We start from the raw sequence: 22681 nt of genomic DNA, 5'->3' as shown, positions 1-22681 counted from the left end.
ATTAAAATATATATATATCAAATAGGTCCACTTCATTTCCATAATGGAATAAGTTGAGAAGCATATGTAACTTGTAGATAAGGCATGTATTCCCAGTTTTCCAGTCTTCATCACTTCCTATTACTGTATATTATATTTGACCTGTCTTTTTAAATTATATTTTATCAATTATGTTGTTACAGTTGTCCCAGTATTTCCCCCTTTGTGCCCCTCCACACAACACCCCCCACTCCCTCAGACAGTACCCACACCTTTGTTCATGTCCATGGGCCATGCATATATTCTTTGGCTACTCAATTTCCTATACTGTACTTTACATTCCCATGGCTATTCTATAACTACATATTTGTACTTCTTCACCATTCCCCCACACACCCCTCCCATCAGGGAACAATAAAAATGTTCACCATATCCATGATTCTGTCTCTGTTGTTCTTATTTGCTTAGTTTGTTTTGTAGATTCAACTGTTGATAGATATGTATTTATTGCCATTTTGTTGTTCATAGTTTTAATCTTCTTTTCCTTAAATAAGTCCCTTTAAAATTTCATATGATAGTTTGATGATGAACTCCTTTAGCTGTACCTTTTCTGGGAGGCTCTTTATCTGCCCTTCAATTCTAAATGATAGCTTTGTTGGGTAGAGCAATCTCAGCTATAGGTCTCTGCTTTTCATGACGTTAAATATTTTTTGCCAATCTCTTTGAGCCTGCAGTGTCTTTTGAGAAATTAACTGACAGTCTTATGGGAACTCCCCTATAGGAAACTTGCTTTTCTCTTGCTGCTTTTATGATTCTCTCTTTATCTTTAACTTTGGCATTTGCATTATGATGTGTCTTGGCGTGGCCCTCCTTGCATCTATCTTGTTTGGGACTCTCTGTGCTTCCTGGACTTGCAGGTCTATTTGCTTCACCAAATTAGGGGTGTCTTATTATTTTTTCAAGTAGATTTCCAATTTCTTGTTCTTTCTCTCCTCCTTCTAGCACCCCTATGATGTGAATGTTGGGACCCTTCTAGTGGTCTCAGAGGCTGCTTACACTATCCTTGTTTTTTTGGATTCTTTTTTCTTCTTCTGGTTCTTATTGGTTGTTTTTTGCTTCCTCATGTTCTAAATCATTGATTTGATCCTCAGCTTCATCCACTCTACTGTTGTTTCCTTGTAAATTGTTCTTTATTTTAATTAGTGTATCCTTCGTTTCTGAGTGGATCTTTTTTATGCTGCTGAGGTCATCACTAAGTTCCTTGAGCATCCTTATAACCAGTGTTTAAAATTCTGCATCTGATAAGATTGCTTATCTCCCTTTTGTTTAGTTCTTTTTTCTGGAGTTTTGATCTGTTCTTTCATTTGGGCCATGTTTCTTTGTCTCCTTGTTTTGGAAGCTTCCCTGTGTTTGTTTCTATGTATTAGGTGGAGCTGCTAAAACTCCCCGTCTTGGTATCATGGCCTAATGATGTAGGTGTCCTATAAGGTCCAGCAGCACAACCTCCTCTATTAGCCTAGCTGGGCACTCAACATGCAGCCTTCATGTGGCTGAGTACTCCCTCCTCTTGTAGTTGATCCTTGATTGTTGTTGGCAGGTCAATGGAAGGGATTTACCCAGGCCGATCAGCTACGAGAACTGGCTGTGGCCACTGACCACCCTCTGTGGAGGATCAACTATGCATGATCAGTTTGGAAGTGCTCTAAAGTGGTCAACAGCTGTCCACTGGGTGCCCAGGGTCTGTGGTTTCCTGGGTGTTGCATGACAATGTCAGCCCCCACCTGTGTTTTGCCCAGGACCACCCTGCCTAAGCTATAAAGCAATCTGAGATGGCTGCTACTTGTGCTACCAGGCAATGCCAAATTGTGAATCTAGGCTGGTTGCTCCTAGTGCCGGGCCTGGGGCTACTTGGCAAGAGGTATGGGGACTGGATATTCACTGAGGCCAGGTGTTGCTTGCTTGAGAGGATTTAGGAGGTTGTGATACATGAGACAAGGGAAAGCAGCTTGGGTGGGCTAAGTTGGGTGGGAAAGGGTCTCAGGATCTTCAGGGCAGGGCAAACGGTCTTAACCAGGTTGGTGGAGTCTCAGATGTGGCACCAGCCTGCTACTCTGTGGCTCTGTGCAGGGGAGGGTTAAAAAAAGGCACAATGGCCTATGTCCACCTTTCTGTCTGGGAGAAAGCTGTCCTCCAGCTCTCACCTTCATGGTAGACACTTCAGTTTCTCACTGAATACACTGGTGCCTTTTAAACTACTACCCTGGTGCTGGAGCTCAGAGGGAGGGAGTCTGGGTAAGTCTGTGTGTGAGTTCTTTAAGAGGAACTGCTGGGACTCCAGAAATTTCTTTTATCGACTCAATCCCCACTGCTTTCTGCAGCCAGACATTATGGGTATTTATCTTCTCGTCACTGGAACCCTATGCTGGATGTCCTGGTGTGGGGCTGGGATGCTTTGCTCCCAGGATAACTCTATCAATTTTTTAATCTATCACCTGTGGATGTGGGGCCAGTATGTTCAGTGGGGCCAGTCTGTTCAGTGTCTCCACCCCTCCTACCAGTCTGGATGGATGTGGTTTCTTTAATTTCATGGTTGTCAGGCTTTCAAACAACTCGATTTCTGATGGTTCTCAGGGATGGTTGTTCTATAATTTAGTTGTAATCTAGATGTGGTTATGTGAGAAGGTGAGCTGTGTTTATCTATGCCTGGAAGTGCCCTTTCATTGTTTTTTAAACTACCAAGGCCATTGGCATTTAAAGTTGTAACGTCTGGTCCTCATCTTATAAAGATCACAAATCTGTACTTTATATATATACCTCTTTTCAACACATACTTATTGAGCATTGACCATATTCCAAATACTATGCATACAAATATAAATAATGCATTATTCCTGCCCTTGAGGAACTCACAGGCTAGAGGCAGAGACCAATATGTTAAATGATCACAGGCAGAATGAGATGGTGCCAAAGAATGGTCAACTGTGAGTAGGCAGTCAGGAAGTATAGTGCTAAGGAGAGGCTTGAAGCAAATCTGGAAGGATAAGTATAACTTTGTTAGGGGTACCAGGCAGGGGAAACAATGCAGGGAGTCAGGGAGTGAAACCCTTATGGCAATTATACGTAGTTCAGAATAGATGAAACAGAGGGAAGCGATAGGTGTGTGGGAGAAACAGGAGTATTGCGGTTATATCAAGAATGGCTTTTGTCAGATCCTGTTGAAGATGGCGGGCACTGAGGAGGTGAGGGTATCTATGCAGGGGAGCAAGCCCGAACAGCCCGAGCTGTCACTGCCCTAGCAGCAAGTATGGTAGCTGAGGCTGGAAAAGCAGTAGTATCCCTTGTGAAAGACAGGTTCCTGAGCCTGGACTCACCCACATATGTTCTGCACAGAGACAGAGCAGAATGAGCTGATATAGATCCAGTGCCACAGAACATGGTTCCAATCCAGTGGCCCAAGTCACTTATAGTAAAAATTTGAGAGATGATTGTGATTATTTCTGGGCCATTCTGTAGCATGATGAAAGAAGTGAACAAGCTTTCAAACTAACCAGAGATGCTATTGAGTTAAATGCAGCCAACTATACAGTGTGGCATTTCTGCTGAGTTCTCTTAAAGTCACTTCAAATATGAGGAAATGAACTACATCAGTGCAATAATTGAAGAGCAGCCCCCCAAGTATGAAGTTTGGCATCACAGGTATTAGTGGAATGGCTAAAAGATCCATTTCAGGAGCTTGAGGTTATAATTAGGATGCAAAGAATTATCATGCCTGGCAACATCGACAGTGGGTTATTCAGGAATTTAAACTTTGGAATAATGAGCTACACAGTATGTAGACCAACTTCTTAAACAGGACATGAAGAGTAATTCTGTCTGGAACCAAAGATACTTTGTAATTTCTAATACCACTGGCTACAATGATTCGAGACAGAAGTCTGGTACAGTCTGGAAGTGATCAAACTAGTATCATATAATGAGAGTGCACAGAACTATTTGAAAGCCATATTGTAGGCTTGTGGTCTTTCCAAATACATATCCCAATTTATTAAATCAATTACTTGATTTGCAAGCAAGTCTCAGTTCCCCCTAATTGCCTTTCCTGTTGATATTTATGAAGATATGCTAGAAAACCAATGTGACAACAAGAAGGACATTTTTAGTAAATCATTAGAGTTATGTGAAATCCTACCTAAGCAAAAGGACACTTTCGGGAAGGAATATTGGAAATATATTGGAAGATCACTTTGAAGCAACACAGCACAGAATGTCCCACAGACAAACGTGCAGCAGTAACACCATCTAGGAGAAATTAATGGAATGCTTTTATTTCTTTAAGAGACTCGAATGCAGGAGTTTAACACTAGAGCAATCATTCCCTTTGCCTGTGGTGTAAAATATGGATTGCACAGGTATTGCTTTTTAACAAGGAAGTGTGATGTTCTTTGGTGCTGCTGCTATTCAGACTAGTTTTAAGTAATATGAGTCTTTTAAAGCAAAGTAATTCAGGGGGAGGGAGAAGAAACAAAGTCCCATAAAGGAGCTTTTGCAGTCGTATCAACATTTACTCTAATCCCTTAGCATCAACTCCTTCCTAAATGGTGTATGCATCAGGATTTGCAGTGTTAATGATTGCAGATAACTTGTACATAATGGATATGAGGTAACTTAAAACTTCAGTTAAGGAAGCAAGGAATGCAATTGTTACATTAGAGCTGCTATGCCGCACTCACAGTTATCTTACTAATACTGTAACCAACTAATGCCAAAAGAATGGCTTTGTAATAAAATTACAGATGTATCCTAAAACAAAAGACAAACACAAACACAAAGAATAGCTTTGATCTACACTAAAAAGTGTGACTTTTATTCCATCTGAAAAGGGACTGAAGCACAACCAGGTCTATATTTTATTTATATATATATTTATTTTCATTACATTAAAAATTTGTAATTATTAATTCAATATACATAGAGCAAGAGAAGGGGGGAGAGAGGGAGGGAGGGAGGAAGGGAGAGAGAAAGGGAAACATCAATTTATTGTTTCACTTATTTATGCATGCATTAGTTCATTCTTGTATGTGCCTTGACTAATGATAAAACCCACAACCTTGGTTATGGTGTCAACACACTAACCAACTGAGCCACCCAGCCAGGCCTACCAGGTCTACATTTTAGAAATATAATTTTGGTAGCAGCAAGGATGATAGTTTAGAAGAAGAAAGACTGGAGACAGATAGACCCAATTAGGAAGAAAATAACTGACATAATCCAAGCTGACTTGAAGCCTAAAGGCAAGAATCAGTGGTAATGAAGAGAAACTGACTAGAAATAGTGGCTGACTGAATGTGGAGAGTGAAAGAAAAATATAAGTCAGAGAAGAGTTCCAGATTTGTAGCTTTAATTGATAAGGTGGATAAGCAATGAAGGAGAGTGATACATGGGAGGATGGAAATGGGTGCTCTAAGTCTGAGGCGTCTGTGGCTATACTTTGGGATAATGAGCTGCAGTATGTAGACCAAATTCTTAAAGAGGATGTGAAAAATAATTCTGTTTGGTGGTGACGTCCACCTGGCATTTGGACAAGAGTCAGGACAGAAAGACTTGGGAATTGTCAGCATTGATATCAGAAGATACTGTGATGCATAGTATCACAAAGAAGTATGCAGAGTGAGATAAAGTGCAGTGACATATCTCTAAGAATCCCCCTCAGTTAAATAGAAGAGATGGTCATCAGCCTAAATGCAGAAGAGCAGGTAGAACTAATGACCTGAGGTTGGGGGTTACTGGCACAGAGATGAAGAGATAAGAGTGTGAGGAACTGAGGTGCTGGCAAGTGTTTTATACAAATAACATACCAAAGGTTCCACGTTGGATAGGAAAAAAATATAGAAAGCATACATTAGTGTAGGGTTGCCAGATTTATCAGGAAAAAAAGGGGACATCAGTTAATTTGAATTTCAGATACAGAATAACTTTTTTTTTTTTTAGTATAAGTATGTCCCAAATATTGTATGGGGCATACTTATACTAAAATTTTTTCACTGTTAATCTGAAATTCAAATTTAATTGGGTATCCTGTATCTTATCTGGCAACCATAATTAGATGGAAAATAAAGACCTAGAGTATGGGAGCTATTCCGAGGTCAAAGGGCAAGGGCATGGTGTCAAGGAGTCAGAAAGCTGAATATTCAAACACTGTCTTGTTTAGGACTTCAGAGATGGAAGAGTGATGAAAAAGATTAAGAAGGATCCATTGGAGTCTGTGGATGAAACAGAATAGAAATCAGGTCAAGAAGAAACATTGAGGCAAAAATATTGGACGGATCACTAGCACGGACACTGGGATTTAGTTAAAATGATAGTTGGAAGTCCCTGACTAGTGTGGCTCTGTGGGTTGGGCATGGCAAAGGTCATATATTCGACTCTGGTCAGGGCACATGCTTAAGTTGCAGGCCAGGTCTCTGTTTGCCGGTAGGTGAGCGCAACTGATTGATGTTTCTCTCATACATTTATGTTTCTCTACCCTTCTTTCTCCCTTCCGTCCCCTCTCTCTAAAAATAAATAAATATTTTTTTTGAAAAAAAGAATTACCGGAGGACTTCCACTTCAGGGGTGGGGAGGAGGTTGTCCAAGCAGGTACTGTGACTGTTCTAGACTTGAAAATTAAAAAGGTTACATAAAATGCTAAAAATAGATAGCTAGATATGACCTGTCTGGTTTCGGAAAGAATGTTCTGGGTAGAATGAAAAACAGATTTGAGAACACTAGAATATAATGAGGCAAGAAAAAAGGACAGTGTAGTCTTTCAGGTGTGAGAGGGTGGTACTTGGATAGGGTAGCAATAGTGGACATGGAGAAGTAGATGGTTTTAGTGCTAGTAGAGATGAAGCCAGTAAGAATTGGTAACAGTGGTGAGAATTCTCTCCTAGTACAATGTTGTTAGGAATGTTCTAGTTGAAAGGGGATGGCTGAATACATGGGAAACAGATAACAGTATGTTTTACAGTAATAGGACTCCCCTTAGACCTGGGTAAGGACCCTCCTTCTGCTGCAAATGGCAAGGTGTCTATGAGATCACTGGGCCATGCCTACCTGGAGCATGCACTCCTTTTTTAGACTGGCTAGATCTAAGGGCAGACTCAATTGCTGATTACACATCACCATTTGCAGGGGTGAGGGGTGTGGACATAAGCTTGGACACGTCGATTGCATGCATGCATGTGTGGTCCCTTTTTGTGTGGTAGGTGAAGAAGCTAGGAATGGGAAGAGAATGGAGTCAGTGTGACATCTCTAAAAGTCCGAGAATGTGAAATTTAAATCTGGTGTTCTGGATGATTATTTAAGTAGATTTCTCCAGGTAGTAAAGTAGAATATATATTTTTAAAAAACTCATCATCTTGATTTATAACTTACACATTTGGACACGTGATATGTGAGCCTCCATTGCTATTCTTGCTCAGGCTCTGCAAATTTAAAACAGTATGATGCAAGGAGTAACAAATTCACAGATGAAAGTTCACTTTAGCTGGGCCCTTATGTAGTCAGATTTTCTAGGCTTCTGTGTAGGAGATGAGGAAATAAGCAGTGCAAGTTGCCAGGTACTACATTAATATATATAAAAGACAGTTTTCTCCATCTGGAGGGTCACCAATTAGAAAGCTATTTTGATTGTAATGGTTTCAGTGTAATTTTTAAAAGCTTCTTGAATATGGCAGGCAGGAGTTTAAAGTGTGGCAAGGGACCTTAGTGATCAGGCAATCAAATTCACTCACCAAATAAAACATAGGTTCTGACAGATGAAGCACCCTGACTAAGGTCACAAAGTTAGTAGCAGATGATTTCCAGCTCTATCCTCTCTGCTCACTCTTCCACAAATGCTACTTTTCATGAAGACATCTGCTGCCAGACAATTCCAGCTCCAAAGTTTTCACTTGCTTTCACTGCTATGTATTAGAGGAAGTGAATACTTTCACTTTAAAATTTGGAGGCACCTAACACACAAAAAAAACAGCCTATAAACCAGTATTAAATTTTGACTACAAATTATTCTTAAAAAAGAAAAAACAAAAGGCAGGGGGGGCAAGAATCCAACCTCATAAAGTCACAAGTACTGGCAATCCTGGATAGTTACTTTTAAACTATTTTTCGGAAAGTTTACAGGCATGTTAAGTCCCCTTTTAGGACTCAAAATACCCCCCGAATGGTCATCTCCTGATTTGACTATTTTTACCATCTATTCCTTTGACTTTCGATCTCATGTGAGACCTTAGAGTTAAATTAAAATCATGCTCCTCGTTTGGGTTGCAACTGTATTACCGTAACCTATCTTCCCAAACTCCTTATCTTCTAAATTAGAAATCCAAGTGCAGGCTTAGAAAATACTCAACACTCAAGATGATAACTAAATGCTAAAATACACTTTAAAAACACCTTGCTTTTCAAACACTTACAAATACCGCTAACGGATTTTTCTTAGCGAGTCTGAGTTATACTTATAATAAAATTAAAATCTTTAAGGGTCCCATGACAAAAGTTTAAAAACATCTCCACAGAGACTCTTACCTTCAAGTTCAGAAGTAATCCCAAAGTTTAGGTTTGCAGGAAGTTATCTCTCTCAAAATTTAGGAGTTGATGGTTTTAGCAACAGTAACAAATTTTGTCAAAACACCAAGTGACTTTAAACCCCTCCTATCAACGGACCGCTGCCAATGAGAAGGAACAACTTAATTACTGGAAAAATTTTTTCCCCTGAGCTGAGCATCTGCGAAATGCAGCTTCCTGGGCTCGAAGAGGCAGGGAGGGACCAAAAGGACCCACTGGGAAAAAAAAAGAGAAAGTGATACCACAAAGTCATTGAAGCAGAGACGAGCGCGACCTGGGCCCGGGCAACTTTTGGGGTCCGCAGTGCTGGTTCTTCCCAGACACTCACCGGCCTCCGGACTTCACGCTGGCAATAATCGGGAAACCCTGCCTCGCAGCTCTCTCGGGCACTAGTCGCGTCCGTGGAGTTGTGAGCTCCTCCGCAGGTCCGCTTGGTGACCCCGCCCCTTCGGCTCGAGATTCGCGCCTTTGACTGGTTTCTACAGGGATCCCTCAGAATGGCTCGCCCAATGAAGGGCCCGGCCGGTGGCCCGGACGCTCCGCCCCTCCCCCCGCCCCAAGCTTTGGGTCCGCCCCTGCCCTGCTCCGGGGAGCAGAGGAGAGTAAATACAACAGGAGCGCAAAATGGCGGAGCCGCTGAGTCCAACGCACGGCGCTGCAGCCGCCACCACCGTCCCAGAGAAAGAACCATTTGGCAAACTGCAGACTGCCTCACGGGACCCACCAGGTCCTCTGTCCGCCAAGAAAGTCCGGACTGAGGAGAAGAAAGCCCCGCGGAGACTGAACGGAGAAGGGAGCAGCGGCGGGAACAGCAGGCAGCTGCAGCCTCCGGCTGCACCTTCGCCTCAAAGCTATGGCAGCCCCACGTCCTGGAGCTTCGCCGCTCTGTCTCCTGCCCCCTCCCCGTCCTCTGCTCGGAGCAGTTTCTCTTTCTCTGCTGGCACGGCCGTCCCGTCCTCAGCCTCTGCTTCCTCGTCTCAGCCGGTGCCGCGCAAACTGCTGGTCCCTCCTACGCTGTTGCACGCTCAGCCTCACCCTCTCCTGCCAGCCGCCGCCTCCTCGGCCAACGCCAAGCCGCGCAGACCCAAGGAGAAGCGAGAGAAGGAAAGGAGGAGGCACGGCCTCGGCGGGGCGGGTGAGGCCGCCCGGGAGGAGAACGGGGAGGTGAAGCTGCTGCCGCGAGGTGGGTCCCGGTACCGGGAGGGGTGAGGAGAGGGAACCCCGGTCCCCGCCACCCTGTTGTGCCCACGGGGTTGGAGCAGGGGGAGCGTGGGGGCCTCGTGCGCCAGCCTGGAGGGGGCGGGAGGCGTCCGGTTTTCTGCACGCAGTCTTGCAGCCCTCGTGGGGACAGGAAATGGAGCTTGTAATTTCGGTCGCAGTCGAGGGGAATGGCCGAAACTCTCATTTTCTATATCGTTTCTGCCTTTCGCTTAATACGCGGCAAGATTTGTAGAATTCGGTCTAGAAGACCGGTCTAGGAGTGTTTGGCTACCGAGGGAGATGGGAGGAAATGGGATCGTGAAGGGTTTTGTCTTGTAAAAGACGGTCGATTGATTATTAGACCGTTTAGTCTTGATCATGGAATTCATATTTTTGACAAGGCTCTAGCGCCAGAAAATTCTGTCAAAAAAAGGGGTGTGGAGAGTATTGGCGTCAGCTGGAAGCTACCGGAGGCCTGAGCGTTTCAACCCTATTAGGGAAATGAGGTAGCGTGCAGGGCCCGAAGTGTGCTGTTTTATGAGGTACCCTCCCTCCACTCTCCTTTCCGCTCCGTAGGCTTTAGTGTTTTGAGTGGTCTTGTTTGAAACACCATCCTTCAGAAAGGATTTTCAGCCATGTTCTTTTTTTTTTTTTTTTCTTTTTTCCTGCAGCAAATGATATAAAATCAGGAGTGTTAACGTTTTAGGGTCAGAGCAAGTGGCTGCAAAATATTTTAGCAACAGGAAAAGGCAAACTATTATCTGTCTTTTTCAGACACGGCTAGACAGTTTTAAAATGTAGGCTAGCCATATAATTTTTCAGAAAGCATTTCTTTTAAATAGATGTCTTCCCTGCTTAGCTGTTGATACATGAAGATCTGACAGTGAGTGGTACAATATGGAGACTGGTTGAAAATTAGATATTTATATGACCAGAAGCTTAAAAGTGCATGATGATCTTTAATATGCATTGATACACAGTATTGTCAAAGTATTTTTGTATTGAAAGGAAAAATGAAATGTCAAACAGTCCTAGCGTTGCTGATCGAATGGTACCTTACATCATAAAAAATTCTCTATATTTGAATTGGAATGGCTATTTTCACAGTTTTTAAAAATGCTGTAAACGAGTATGTAGCAACACTTATTTCTTGATGTTTGGACTGTAATAAAGCTTTGACATCTAAGCATAGCCATCAGGTACTCTGGCACAAGGTAAAGATCTAAGCTTTGGAGAGTGTTGCTTCTAGGAAAGTGGTTTTTGTACTACTTTTAGTCTGGAATTTTAAGTGGTTAGTATTTTAAAGCTATTTTGTCTTAATGGTTACAGTTAAAAGTTGTAAGTGCGTGGAAGTCTTGCGTTACTATGTGTAAACAATGCGTTTGCTTTTGTAAGTTCTTTGAGGAAGTGAATATGGATATAACATTGTCAGGTATTGGAATGGCTGAAAATGAATAAGCATTCTTTAACAATTCTGACTTAAAATATGGAGCACATAAATGGACCTTAAAGTGAAATGGCTCTTAAAAGAGAAAATTTTCTAGTCTTTTAAATTACATTTAGAATCCTTTTGAAGGCTACAGCTTACCTTACTAAGCCTGAATATAAGCAGAGATAGCTTTTCATTAAGATGTGGGGAAGCCCTGTCCTGTGTGGCTCTGTTGGTTGGGTGGTGTTCTGCAAAGGGGAAAGGTCACTGGTTCTGCTCCTGTTAGGGCTTATGCCTGGGTTGTGGGTTCAGTGGCATGAGAGGCAACCTATGGATGTTGCTTACCCTCTCTTTTTCCCTCCCTTCCTAAATATAAATACATAAAATCTTTTTAGCCCTGGCTGGTGTGGCTCAGTGGATTGAGTGCCGGCCTGTGAGTCAAAGGGTCACTGGTTCAATTCCCAGTCAGGGCACATGCCTGGGTTGTGGGCCAGGTCCCCAGTAGGGGGTCAGCGACAGGCAACCACACACTGATGTTTCTCTCCCTCTCTTTCTCCCTCCCTTCCCCTCTGTAAAAATAAATAAATAAAATCTTTAAAAAAAATCTTTTTAAAAAAGCATGTGGGGAAGATGTTTTTCTGTGACCTATTTAGGTTTCTTTGATTAATGACTAGAATGTTAGCACTTGTAAGATTTTCTTTCTTTTTCTTTTTTTGACAAAAATGCTATTTTTATTGAGGAAAACTAAAAATTAAAAGGGGTTTGCTTTTCTGCGTCTTGATGGTAAATTTCACGGTGAAAATACTAATTTGGGAGGTACCTATATCCTAAAACTCAGATATAACTGAATTAAGGTTCTGTTTTAATCAATTAAGGAAGATTCATAAGCAACAGTGGTATTAAAATAACATGATTACATAATGCATTCAATATAGTTATGATTGCACATATAAAAGTCCTAGTTTGTAATATAGTTCTTATTTCTCTGGGCTTTTTGTGAAGATCTTAGTGAGTGGATAACCAGGTATCTTGTTTTAGGTATATATACTTCTTTTTGGTGTTACTCTAAGTTGGATAGTTCAGTGCACCCCCTCAATTATCCCATAGCTCACCGATTGAACAATCTGAATCAGAACTAGAAGTTAGCTATTAAGACACCTACGCAAGGGATAAATCCTTCCTTCAAAAAACAAATAAAAATAAAAAAGGTCTATCCTCTCAACTTCATTAAGCAATTAAACTCCTTTATTTATTTGTAGTAGGGCTTTTTTTTTTTTTAAAGTCTTTAGTAAGGACTGCTAATTGTGTTAAATGAAAATGTGTATGAAAAGGCTTGGCAGGGCATCTAGTAAATTTTATTTGAGTCAGAAGAATGATAATTTGTTTTTGTTAACCTCATAACAAATTAAAAGGTGGGTCAATTCAGATAGAGGAAGGATCAACAGTAAATTTGAAAGTTAGGAGTGATGAACAAGAGAATTACAAAAACATACCAGTCTGGGCCAACTTAGTACGTGTTGATGCCTTACACACCTAAAAGCCTCTGTCACTGCTGCAGCTGTCTGGCATGATAGCCTGAGTTATAAAGTAAATGTTACTATAAAAAGATAATGTGCAAAACATTTTAGATTTTTAAAACTAGAAAATAATCAGGCTTTGGTTCTTACAGAGTTAATTTGCTGAAGAGTTGATAGCTTATTTTCCTGTAAGAGGGAATTCATTACTGAATCAGTAGATGTGGTAGTAACAGTAGATGTGGTAGTAAAAGTGGAACAGGTACTAAAGGTATCCAAGATTTAGAATTATGCTATAACAAACAACAGAACAAACACATTGTTAGGTAACAAAATACCTTAACTGGTTCCAATAACCAATAAAACATACACATATCTTCTAATTTTTGTTAGTGTTTGCTTTGCACTTTATTTTCTTAGAATGACCCTATGAAGTATCCCAAGACAAAACCAGAGCATTTTATAGCATTTTTGACTTGAAAGTGTAGTTACAGAATTTAACTCTAATGAAAATAGAGGCTTTTCTTAGAATTGATTAATTTGAGGTAGAAATGCCAGTGATTTTAAAGGGATAAGATGTTCAAAAGTTTTTCAAACTAGACTTTTCCCCATCTTTCTAATATTGTTATTCCATCATTTTAGGTTGAATCTGTATTCATAGTTTTTATCATTATGACCAGATATTTGTCACTACTGGTATAATTTACAAAGATTCATTTTCTTTTGTTGTTGTGTTGTTCTTGTGTAACCTTTTGTTTTTCATGCCTCGTTTTTTCATTTGGTTAGTTTTGTCTGGCAAAGCCTGTCTGTACTCTCCAGCAACTTCATAAAATGCGTCTCAGTACAATTTTCCACATGGTCAGATCTGTCAGATGCTATTACTAGTTCCATTTTTTCCTGTACACATCTATCCCTTCTGTAGTTATCTTCCTGCTTTGGTCTAGATTGTTTTCTTTTAGGCCTGCTGCAAAGCTGTCATTTTGGGACTTCCCTTAGCTGACATTCTGGGAATTTCTTTAGTTTTAGTTGAGTACTTTTTTTTCTGGATCCTATGTCTTCTTTTGATTTATTCCTTTGTTTGGTTTCCTCTACTATTACCATGAAAGACTGAATGGGAATATGTTTTTGGGATTTTATTTTTACCCTCACACTTGATTATTTGACTGTTGAGAGATTTCTATATTGGAAATCATATTCCCTCAGAAGTTTGGAGGTCTTCCCTTATTGCCTGGCTTGCAATGTTAATGTTTCAAAATTTGATCTTCATATAGTCTTTTGTTTAACTTTTGGGGAGATTTGAACCCTTTCACTGGATTTTAACATTTCAGGTATCTTAAATGTTTTATGAGCTCTTGTTCATTGTTACTGTATTATAGCATCTTGTTCCTTTTTCATGGGGTACAATATTTATGATCTCTTCAGGGGTGTTAATCATAGTTTGTTCTTCTGTTTTTGCTTTTTTTTTTCTTGGTTCCTCTGACTTTTCTATTTGTTTTGATCTCTTGTTAGAGGCTTTCTTCGTATCTGTGTGATCCTTAGAAGTTTCTTCATAATCAAGAGAAAGTTTCAAAGGTAGTAGGAGGCTCACTGGGCATGCACGAGCATGGCTTAGTGATTAATGAACTCCCATGTTTTTACCTTTACTTCTTTTCACTGGCAGTGAATAAGAAGAAGATTCTCAGTTTCTTCAGATAAAAGTCCTTCATTTTTCTGTCCGTGTGTAAGTGTAATGGTGAAGAGAGGAGGGGATTGGCAGAGGTTATGAATTTAGATGGCAGGGTACTTACTAGTCCTGGGTAGAAGAAGAAAGCCAGAAGTTTCACCATTCAGTTTATAAATTTTCACTTAGTTTCCCTGTTTTCATACCAACATTTCACTTCTGTGTGGGATGCCCTCAAACCTGGAGCCACTCTGATTAAGTTTTGCTGGATACCATATCTCTCATTCCCTTAGGAATGTGTGTGTGGGGGGGCTGGTTTTGGGTAGTTGGTTCTCCCCTCTTGCCTATTCCAGGGCTCCAGTTTCTAAGCCTTTCTAGAGTACTGCAGAGTAAATAAATTTTTTGTTATCTCTTTTGGTAGGGACTTGACATTAACCTTCTGTTTTAAGTCACAATTCCACCATCAGCTTTCTGTCTTTATACATTATATTGCAGGTTATAGTTATAGTGTCTCCTACTTCCATCAATGGTGGGATTTCTGATTCTTTTTCTTCCTACTTTTTGAGTAGGCTTTTCAAGAGGAGATCTTACATGTTAGCCTTATTTTGAAAAGAATTAAATGAAATATTGTGGCTTATATAAATTTTTTGTGTGTGATTGAGAATTGATAAAAATGCATTCTTACCAACTAAATTAATATTTTTATAATTTCAAACATTTCATGTTTGAAGATACACTAAATATATACATATTTTTTCTTGAATTGTAGGTTGAAGATAATTAACGTTTTATCATGAAATTTTTTAAAGAAGATTCTATTTTATTTATTTTTAGAGAGAGGGGAAGGAAGTGAGAACGAGGAGAGAAACGTCATTGTATGGTTGCCTCTCCAGCCCCCACAGGGGACCTGACTGGCAGCCCAGGCATGTGCCGCAACTGGGCATTGAACCAGCGACCCTTGGGTTCACAGGCCAGCACTCAATCCACTGAACCACACCAGCAGGAGTTGTCATGACATTTTTAATTAATACAAAAGAAACCAAAATAGTGTTATGAATTCTGGGTCTACCCGTTATCCTTCTTTAACAATTATCAACATTTTACAATTCATTTTTTATTTCCCCTCTTCCACTTACTCTTACTGTTTCGCTCTGGTATTTTAAAACACATTCCCAACATATATCATTTCACCCCAAAATAACTAGGATTGAAATTTTTTCCGTTACAGAAAAAATGGTGCTCATACAAATTTTAATAACAAGTATATGTATACTTAAGAGTGAAATTCTCCCCTAGCGCCATACTATCATTAACAATTTGGTATGTCTCCTCTGGAATAGATGTGCTTGTATATTTTTAGGTTAACTGTTTAAAAAGTTATTGTTTACATTTATGATAAAACAATACAACATAAAATTAACTCTTTAAGCCATGTTAAGTGTATAATTTAGTGGCATTTAGTATATTCACACTGTTGTGCAACCATTACCACTGTCCATTTCCAGAGCTTTTTTCTCTTCCCAAACTGAAATTCCATATCCATTAAAGAATAACTGCCCCCATCATCCACCAGCCAGCCCCTGGTAACCACCATTCTACTTTCGTCTCTATGAATTTGAGTGCTCTAAGTACCTCATATGAGTGGAATCATAAAGTATTTTTTTCTTTTGTGACAGGCTTATTTCAATTAGTGTAATGTCTTCAAAGGTTCATCCTTGTTGCAGCATGTGTCAGAATTTCCTTTTTAAGGTAGAGTAATATTTGCAGGAATATACTACATTTTGTTTACCATTCATCCTTGATGGATACTTGGGTTCTTCCACCTTTTGTCTTTTATGAATAATGCTGCTATGAACATGGATGTACCAATACTGTTTAGTATCAGGAAAGTAAATAATCTAAGCATACATAATACCCATAACAGCTAAGTGAAGGAGATGCTTGTAAAGTCAGTGTACATTTAGCCACATCAGCATAGGAAATAAAATACTAGGATTAGGTGGGCCTTTATTGAGTGCTTGCCATGTGCCATGGTATTATCTCAATAGTTTTAGATTAAAATTCTGAAGTTTTGGTAACTTGCTCAGATTTGCATATAGCTAATATGTAAAGAATTTTATGGTTCCCTGATGGGAGTGGTGTTGGGGGAATGGTGAAGAGGTGAGGGGATTAAGAAGTAAAACTATGTAGTTACAGAATAGCCATGGAGATGTAAAGTACAGTATAGGAAATGGAGTAGCTAAAGAATTTATATGCATGACCCATGGACATGAACAAGGTATGGGTATTGTCAGAGGGGGGAAAATTGGGACAACTCTAAGAGCATAATCAATAAAATATAATTTAAAACTAATTTGTTAATACACAAAAATTCAGAGCCACAAATACTATAAATTCATTGGCATGACTAGAATCTTATGGTAAACACTTTTTTTTAAATAAGATTTATTTTTATTTATTTTTAGGGAGAGGGGAAGGGAGGGAGAATGGGAAGGAGGAAAACGTGTGAGAGAAATTTTGTTGCCTCTTGCAAGCCCCCAACTGGAAACCTGGCCTGCAACCCAGGCATGTGTTCTGATCGGGAATGGAACCAGCTACCCTTTGGTTCTCAGACCAGTGCTCAATCCACTGAGCCACACCAGCCAGGGCAAAAATCTTATGGTAAACACTTTTCTTGAATTTTTAATTAACTGTAGTTTGATAATTTAGTTCACAATAGTTTGAATTTTGAAAAGCTACATACAGAATGCTTTAAGTTAAAAGTTGACAGTATTCCTGTTACAATTGGTAATTATTACAATATTGGTAACATGGGCCAAAAATAAAAAATCCTTACTAATTTCTTTTTATATAGTGGATATATTATTATATATAGTGTGTTAAATACTATATATAGTTCAAAATTATTGTGTCTATTTTATAAAGACACTGTTGACTAATATAAATTAACTTATTCACCTATATAAATTCCCACTTGACTAGATTACATCAATTCTTTCTGAGCAAGTGTCCTTTTAGTCTTTGTTTTATGATCTTTGCCTTGTACTTAATGATTGGTTTGATGAAAAAAGGAAAATAATTTTTTTATTAATAAATTTTATCTGTACTCTGCGCATTACAAATTAGGTATCTACTCTTTAGATTTAAAAAAACGATTTTATTATATTTTTAGAGAGAGGGGAAGGGAGGGAGAAAGAAAAGTAGAGAAACATCAGTGAAAGAAAAACATTGATTGGTTGCCTCTTGTACCCACCCCAGTTGGAGACTGAATCTGTAGCCCAGGCAGTGCCCTCTACTGGGAAATGAACCAGTGACCTTTTGCTTTGCAGGAGGACACACCACCAACTGAACCATACAGGTCAGGGTCTCTTTAGCTTTTTATAGCATGGGTATACTTTCTTCAGGTGTTACTTAATTTAGAGCCACTTTGACTGGTTGGACATGTGTAGTATTCTGGAAAGCAAATGTCTTGGGTTCATTTTCTGGTGAATCAGTGATGAACTTTATATCTTAAGGGAATAAATATTCACCATTTTTCAGTTTTCTTCTTTGAGGATAATGAAAATATTGGAATTAGTAAATTCTTTCAACGTAGTCTGAGATGGGCAACAAGCTCAGGTGAAATGAGTACTTAGGCACAACTTGAACTAGACTCTAGCTTCTTGAATACAGAAACAACCATAACAACAATACTTAACATTTATAGAACTGTGTTCAACACTTACATATATTTTATTTAACTTTCACAACTTTTAAGAAGTTCAGTCAGATATTAGCCTTTTATAAGTGCTGTCTGGAAGCTCAGAAGATTTAGGTAATTTGCCCAAGGATATGAAGTAAATAGTAAATCTGGGTTTCAGATCTTTAGATAGTTTGATTTCAGAGTTCCAGCTCTAAGCTGTGCAAATTGTGTTAATATTTTTTAAAGTCTTCATCCAGAAATGTACCTCTCATTGTGAGATAGTTTGCCAAATAAATGAACTGGGTTTTGATGGAAAAATAGGACTTTGATAAATGGAGATGAAGGGATAGTGACTTTTAGTCAGGGGGATGGTGTGAACAAGATTGTAGAGACAGGGGTGTGCATGGCACGTTCAGTAGCCTGCGAGCAGAACCATTTGGCTGGGTTGGTGATTTGTACAAAGTGGGGAGGTAGGATGAAATGGCAGTTGAAAGTCTTCCACAATCTGCCTTTTATTTGCCAGGATATGGAGTTTAGACTTCATTCTCTGGTCAAAAACAGCAAGGCACTAAAACAAGTAGGGTGATAATATATTCAAATTGGTAGTTTTAGTAGCATTGTGTGGGATGATTGAGAAAAAAATTAGAGACTGGAATATTGAAGACTACTGTAGTAGTGAAATGATGTGATTTTAGTGACAAAATGATTGGTACTCCTGGACACAGAAAGGAAGAGATTTTGAGAGGGAGTATATGATAGGCCACTATGATTATCTAATACATACTTAGCAAGAAAGGAAGATTTATATATAATTCTGTGGTTTCAGATGGAGAGAATAAGCATATCATTGAAAAAATGTGGATATGAGTTTGAGATGCAGGCAAATACCTCATGTAGAGTTCTTTTATCAGATGAGAATCATATTAGTGGTGAGTCATCAGGTAAGGTTTGAAAATGTTCTGTGTATAGATCTCTTCAATTAGTGTCTGCATGCAGGTGTGGAGGGGACCCTTTTAAAAGTCTCCTTACAGTGGCAGATAGCAGTGGTTGTTTTTTTGAGGAGCAGATAATCTCAGACTCTCTCTTAGTTCTTAGGTAACTGGTTGTTCACTGCCTTTATTTTTTTAAGAACTTTTTTTTTATCTTCACCTGAGGACATGCTTATTCATTTTAGAGAGAGGGGAAGGGAGAGGGAGAGAGAGGGAGAGAAACATCTGTATGAGAGGAAAAACAGCAATGTGTTGCCTCTCCTATGCACCTGGACTGGGACTGAACCTGCTACCTATGCATGTGCCCTGATGAGGGAATTGAACCTGTGACCAGCTTTACAGGAGACGCTCCAACTGAGCCAAATGGGTCAGGTCTGTTCAGACTTTAAAAGGTCTCTAAAAAACCCAAGATTAGCCCTGGCCAAGTGGCTCATTGGTTGGAGTGTGGGTTCATACACCAGAAGTTGAAGGTTCAATTCCAGATCAGGGTACATTCCTCTGCTGCAGGTTCAATCCCCAATCAAGGCACAGACGGGGAGGCAAGTGATTGATGTTTCCTTCTTGCATTGATGTCTCTCTCTCACTCTCTCAATCCCCTCACCCCCCTTTTTCTCCCTAAAATCATTAAACATATCCTAGGGTGAAGGTTAAAAAAAAAAACAAGATTAGGCAAGGTCTCTTAACCTTTACTCTGGTCTAACAATTTAGCAGTTTACCTTCTATTTGTCCTTCTGCTCTTGATCTCTCCTTCCATTGCCCTTATCTCTGCTGCTACTTATTTTAGTGTTTAATTTATGTTTGGGCCCTTTTACAGTGCTCTTCTCTCTGGCAGTTACTTTCTCTATCTATTATCCTTCTATTCCTAGTTCCGCACTTCTACATCTAGCTAATGTACACTCATCTTTTGGGATTCAACTTGAAAGGGAGTGCTTTTATATTCTTTGAATTAGTTTAGGTCCCCTTAATGTTTCTTTCCATATCTCTGTACACTTCTGTCTTGACTTTCTTCACTTCATTTTAATCACTTATTTAGTTTTCTTCAATAGACCGTTAAGCTATGTGAAATCAGGAGTTAAGATTGTCTTGTTTCAGGTCAGACCCTTAACCTGTAGGTAATCTATTTGGAAAGTGAATGAATTACACTGCATTTCAGTCCTTTTTGCCTGCTCAGAAGACATATCTGATAGTTATTGAGGAAAAATTTGGCAGGTATTTTTTAAAATGAGAAGAGTTGAAGGTGATAATAGGATGAGAAGTTGATCAGCAGCTCACAGAAATGGACAGATTGTCAAGTAAGCAGAAGAGGCAGATACTAGTGGTATGAAAACTAGAAAGGAAATGAACTGTGTGGATAATGCTAATTAAATTATATTTGCCTAACAAGTTGCTATTTTGTATACTTTTAACCTCCAAAAAATGAAACTCATTGCTGCATTATACAAAGAGGATATTTTATGTTTTTAATCTTACTTTGCTTTCTGTCACCTCACAAAGTTCCTTTTTGCCACTCAGTGCTTGCTTACCCGAGGATGATGTTTTCGGTTCCAATAGTTTTGGCTTTTCCAGAATGTTATACAGTATAAGTTGAATCATACACTACCTAGCTATGTTTGTGTTGGACTTCTTTCACGTAGCGTATTGCTTTTGAGTTTCATCAATGTTGTCTCATCATTCACTTCATTCCTTTTTATCTCTGAGAGTTAATTCATTGTATGGAGCTGCCACAATTTGTTTTTCCATTTGCGAGTTGATGGACATTTGGATTGTTTCTATTTTTGATGTTATAAATAAGCCCGCTACAAGCATTCACGTACAAATCTTGGGGTGCATGTATGTTTTCATTTCTTTTGAGTAACTACTTAGCACTGGAATTGCTGGGTTGTATGGTAATCTGCCATACTTTTCTAAAAGTGGCTGTACGGTTTTCCATTCTCACTAGCCCTTGATAGTCTCAGTTTACTGAATTTTAGCCATCCTATTAGATATGTAATAGTATTTCACTGTTGTTTTCATTTGCAGTTCTCTAATAACTAGTCATTACATTGAACATCTCTTCATGTCTTTATTTTCCATACCTATCTCTTCTTTGGCAAAGTGTGGATTCAGATTGTCTGTTATTGAGTGTGTTCCTATTATTGTGAGAGTTTTTTTTACATATTCTTTGTACAAGTTCTTTATGAGTTATGTATTTTGCAAATACGATCTCCCATCCTGTTGCTTTTCATTCTCTTAAAATTGTTCTTCATACATTTTCACAGTAGAAAAGTTAATTTTGATGAAGTTTACTTTATAATTTCTTTTTTTTATTTTTGATGTTCTTTTTTTTTATATATTTATTGATTATGCTATTACAGTTGTCCCTTTTCCGCCCCTTCACTCAACTCCATCCTGCCCACCCCCTCCCTCCCACATTCCCCCCTTATAGTTCATGTCCATGGGTCATACTTGTAAGTTCTTTGGCTTCTACATTTCCTACACTATTCTTACCCTCTCCCTGCCTATTTTCCACCTATCATTTATGCTATTTATTCTCTGTACCTTTCCCCCCGTCTCCCCCTCCCAATCCCCTATTGATAACCCTTCATGTGATCTCCATTTCTGTGGTTCTGTTTCTGTTCTAGTTGATTGCTTAGTTTTCTTTTGTTTTGGTTTTAGGTGTGGTTTATAACTGTGAGTTTGCTGTCATTTTTACTGTTCATATTTTTTATCTTCTTTTTCTTCGATAAGTCCCTTTAACATTTCATATAATAAGGGCTTGGTGATGATGAACTCCTTTAACTTGACCTTATCTGAGAAGCACTTTATCTTCCCTTCCATTCTAAATGCTACCTTTACTGGATAGAGCAATCTTGGATGTAGGTCCTTGCCTTTCATGACTTGGAATACTTCTTGCCAGTCCCTTCTTGCCTGTAAAGGTCTCTTTGGAGAAATCAGCTAATAGTCTTATGGGAACCCCTTTGTAGGTAACTGTGTCCTTTTCTCTTGCTGCTTCTAAGATTCTCTCCTTTGTTTCATCTTGGGTAATGTAATTATGATGTGCCTTGTTGTGTTCCTCCTTGGGTCCAGCTTCTTTGGGAGCTTCCCGGACTTCCTGGAAGTCTATTTCCTTTGCCAGATGAGGGAAGTTCTCCTTCATTATTTGTTCAAATAAGTTTTCAATTTTTTGTTCTTCCTATTCTCCTATGGCGCCCCTATAATTCGGATGTTGGAACGTTTCAAGATGTCCTGGAGGTTCCTAAACCTCTCCTCATTTTTCCGAATTCTTGTTTCTTCATTCTTTTCTGGTTGGATGTTTCTTTCTTCCTTCTGGTCCACACTGTTGATTTGAGTCCCAGTTTTCTTCGCATCACTATTGGTTCCCTGTACATTTTCCTTTGTTTCTCTTGGCATAGGCTTCATTTTTTCATCTACTTTTCGAACAAATTCAACCAATTCTGTTAGTGTCTTGATAACCAGTGTTTTGAACTGTGCATCCCATAGGTTGGCTATCTCTTCCTCGCTTAGTTGTATTTTTTGTGGAGCTTTGAAGTGTTCTGTCATTTGGGCCTTTTTTTTTTTTCTTGGCATGTCTGTTACTTAAAGGGGCAGAGCCTTAGGTGTTCCCCGGGCCGGGGTAACACTGGATGC

The 22681-nt window shown here is 39.3% G+C and overlaps 1 protein-coding gene, 1 long non-coding RNA gene and 1 pseudogene across 2 annotated transcripts in view; 2 read left to right on the top strand and 1 right to left on the bottom strand.

Annotated features, from left to right (window-relative positions):
* The first annotated feature begins 3283 nt into the window (after positions 1 to 3283).
* On the top strand, positions 3284 to 4227 carry LOC112302451 (protein farnesyltransferase/geranylgeranyltransferase type-1 subunit alpha pseudogene; annotated as a pseudogene).
* A 653-nt stretch (positions 4228 to 4880) lies between these two features.
* Positions 4881 to 9070, bottom strand: LOC128781157 (uncharacterized). The gene is made up of 3 exons (XR_008427048.2): positions 8823 to 9070; positions 8542 to 8681; positions 4881 to 7970 (listed from the first exon to the last, which is right to left on the bottom strand). It is a non-coding gene; the product is annotated as an uncharacterized lncRNA (long non-coding RNA).
* Positions 9071 to 9171: 101 nt separating this feature from the next.
* Positions 9172 to 22681, top strand: part of RSBN1L (round spermatid basic protein 1 like) — a 76570-nt gene continuing 63060 nt past the window's right edge. Inside the window, exon 1 of the mRNA XM_024558962.4 lies at positions 9172 to 9763. Within this exon, the coding sequence (XP_024414730.2) occupies positions 9205 to 9763 (559 nt within the window). The 5' untranslated portion in view covers positions 9172 to 9204. The remainder of the gene's footprint in view (positions 9764 to 22681) is intronic.

This window comes from Desmodus rotundus, chromosome 6 (genome assembly GCF_022682495.2).
Source record: "Desmodus rotundus isolate HL8 chromosome 6, HLdesRot8A.1, whole genome shotgun sequence".
NCBI lineage: Eukaryota > Metazoa > Chordata > Mammalia > Chiroptera > Phyllostomidae > Desmodus > Desmodus rotundus.
Note: the sequence above shows the minus strand (reverse complement) of the source record. Positions and strands in the feature narration are given on the sequence as shown.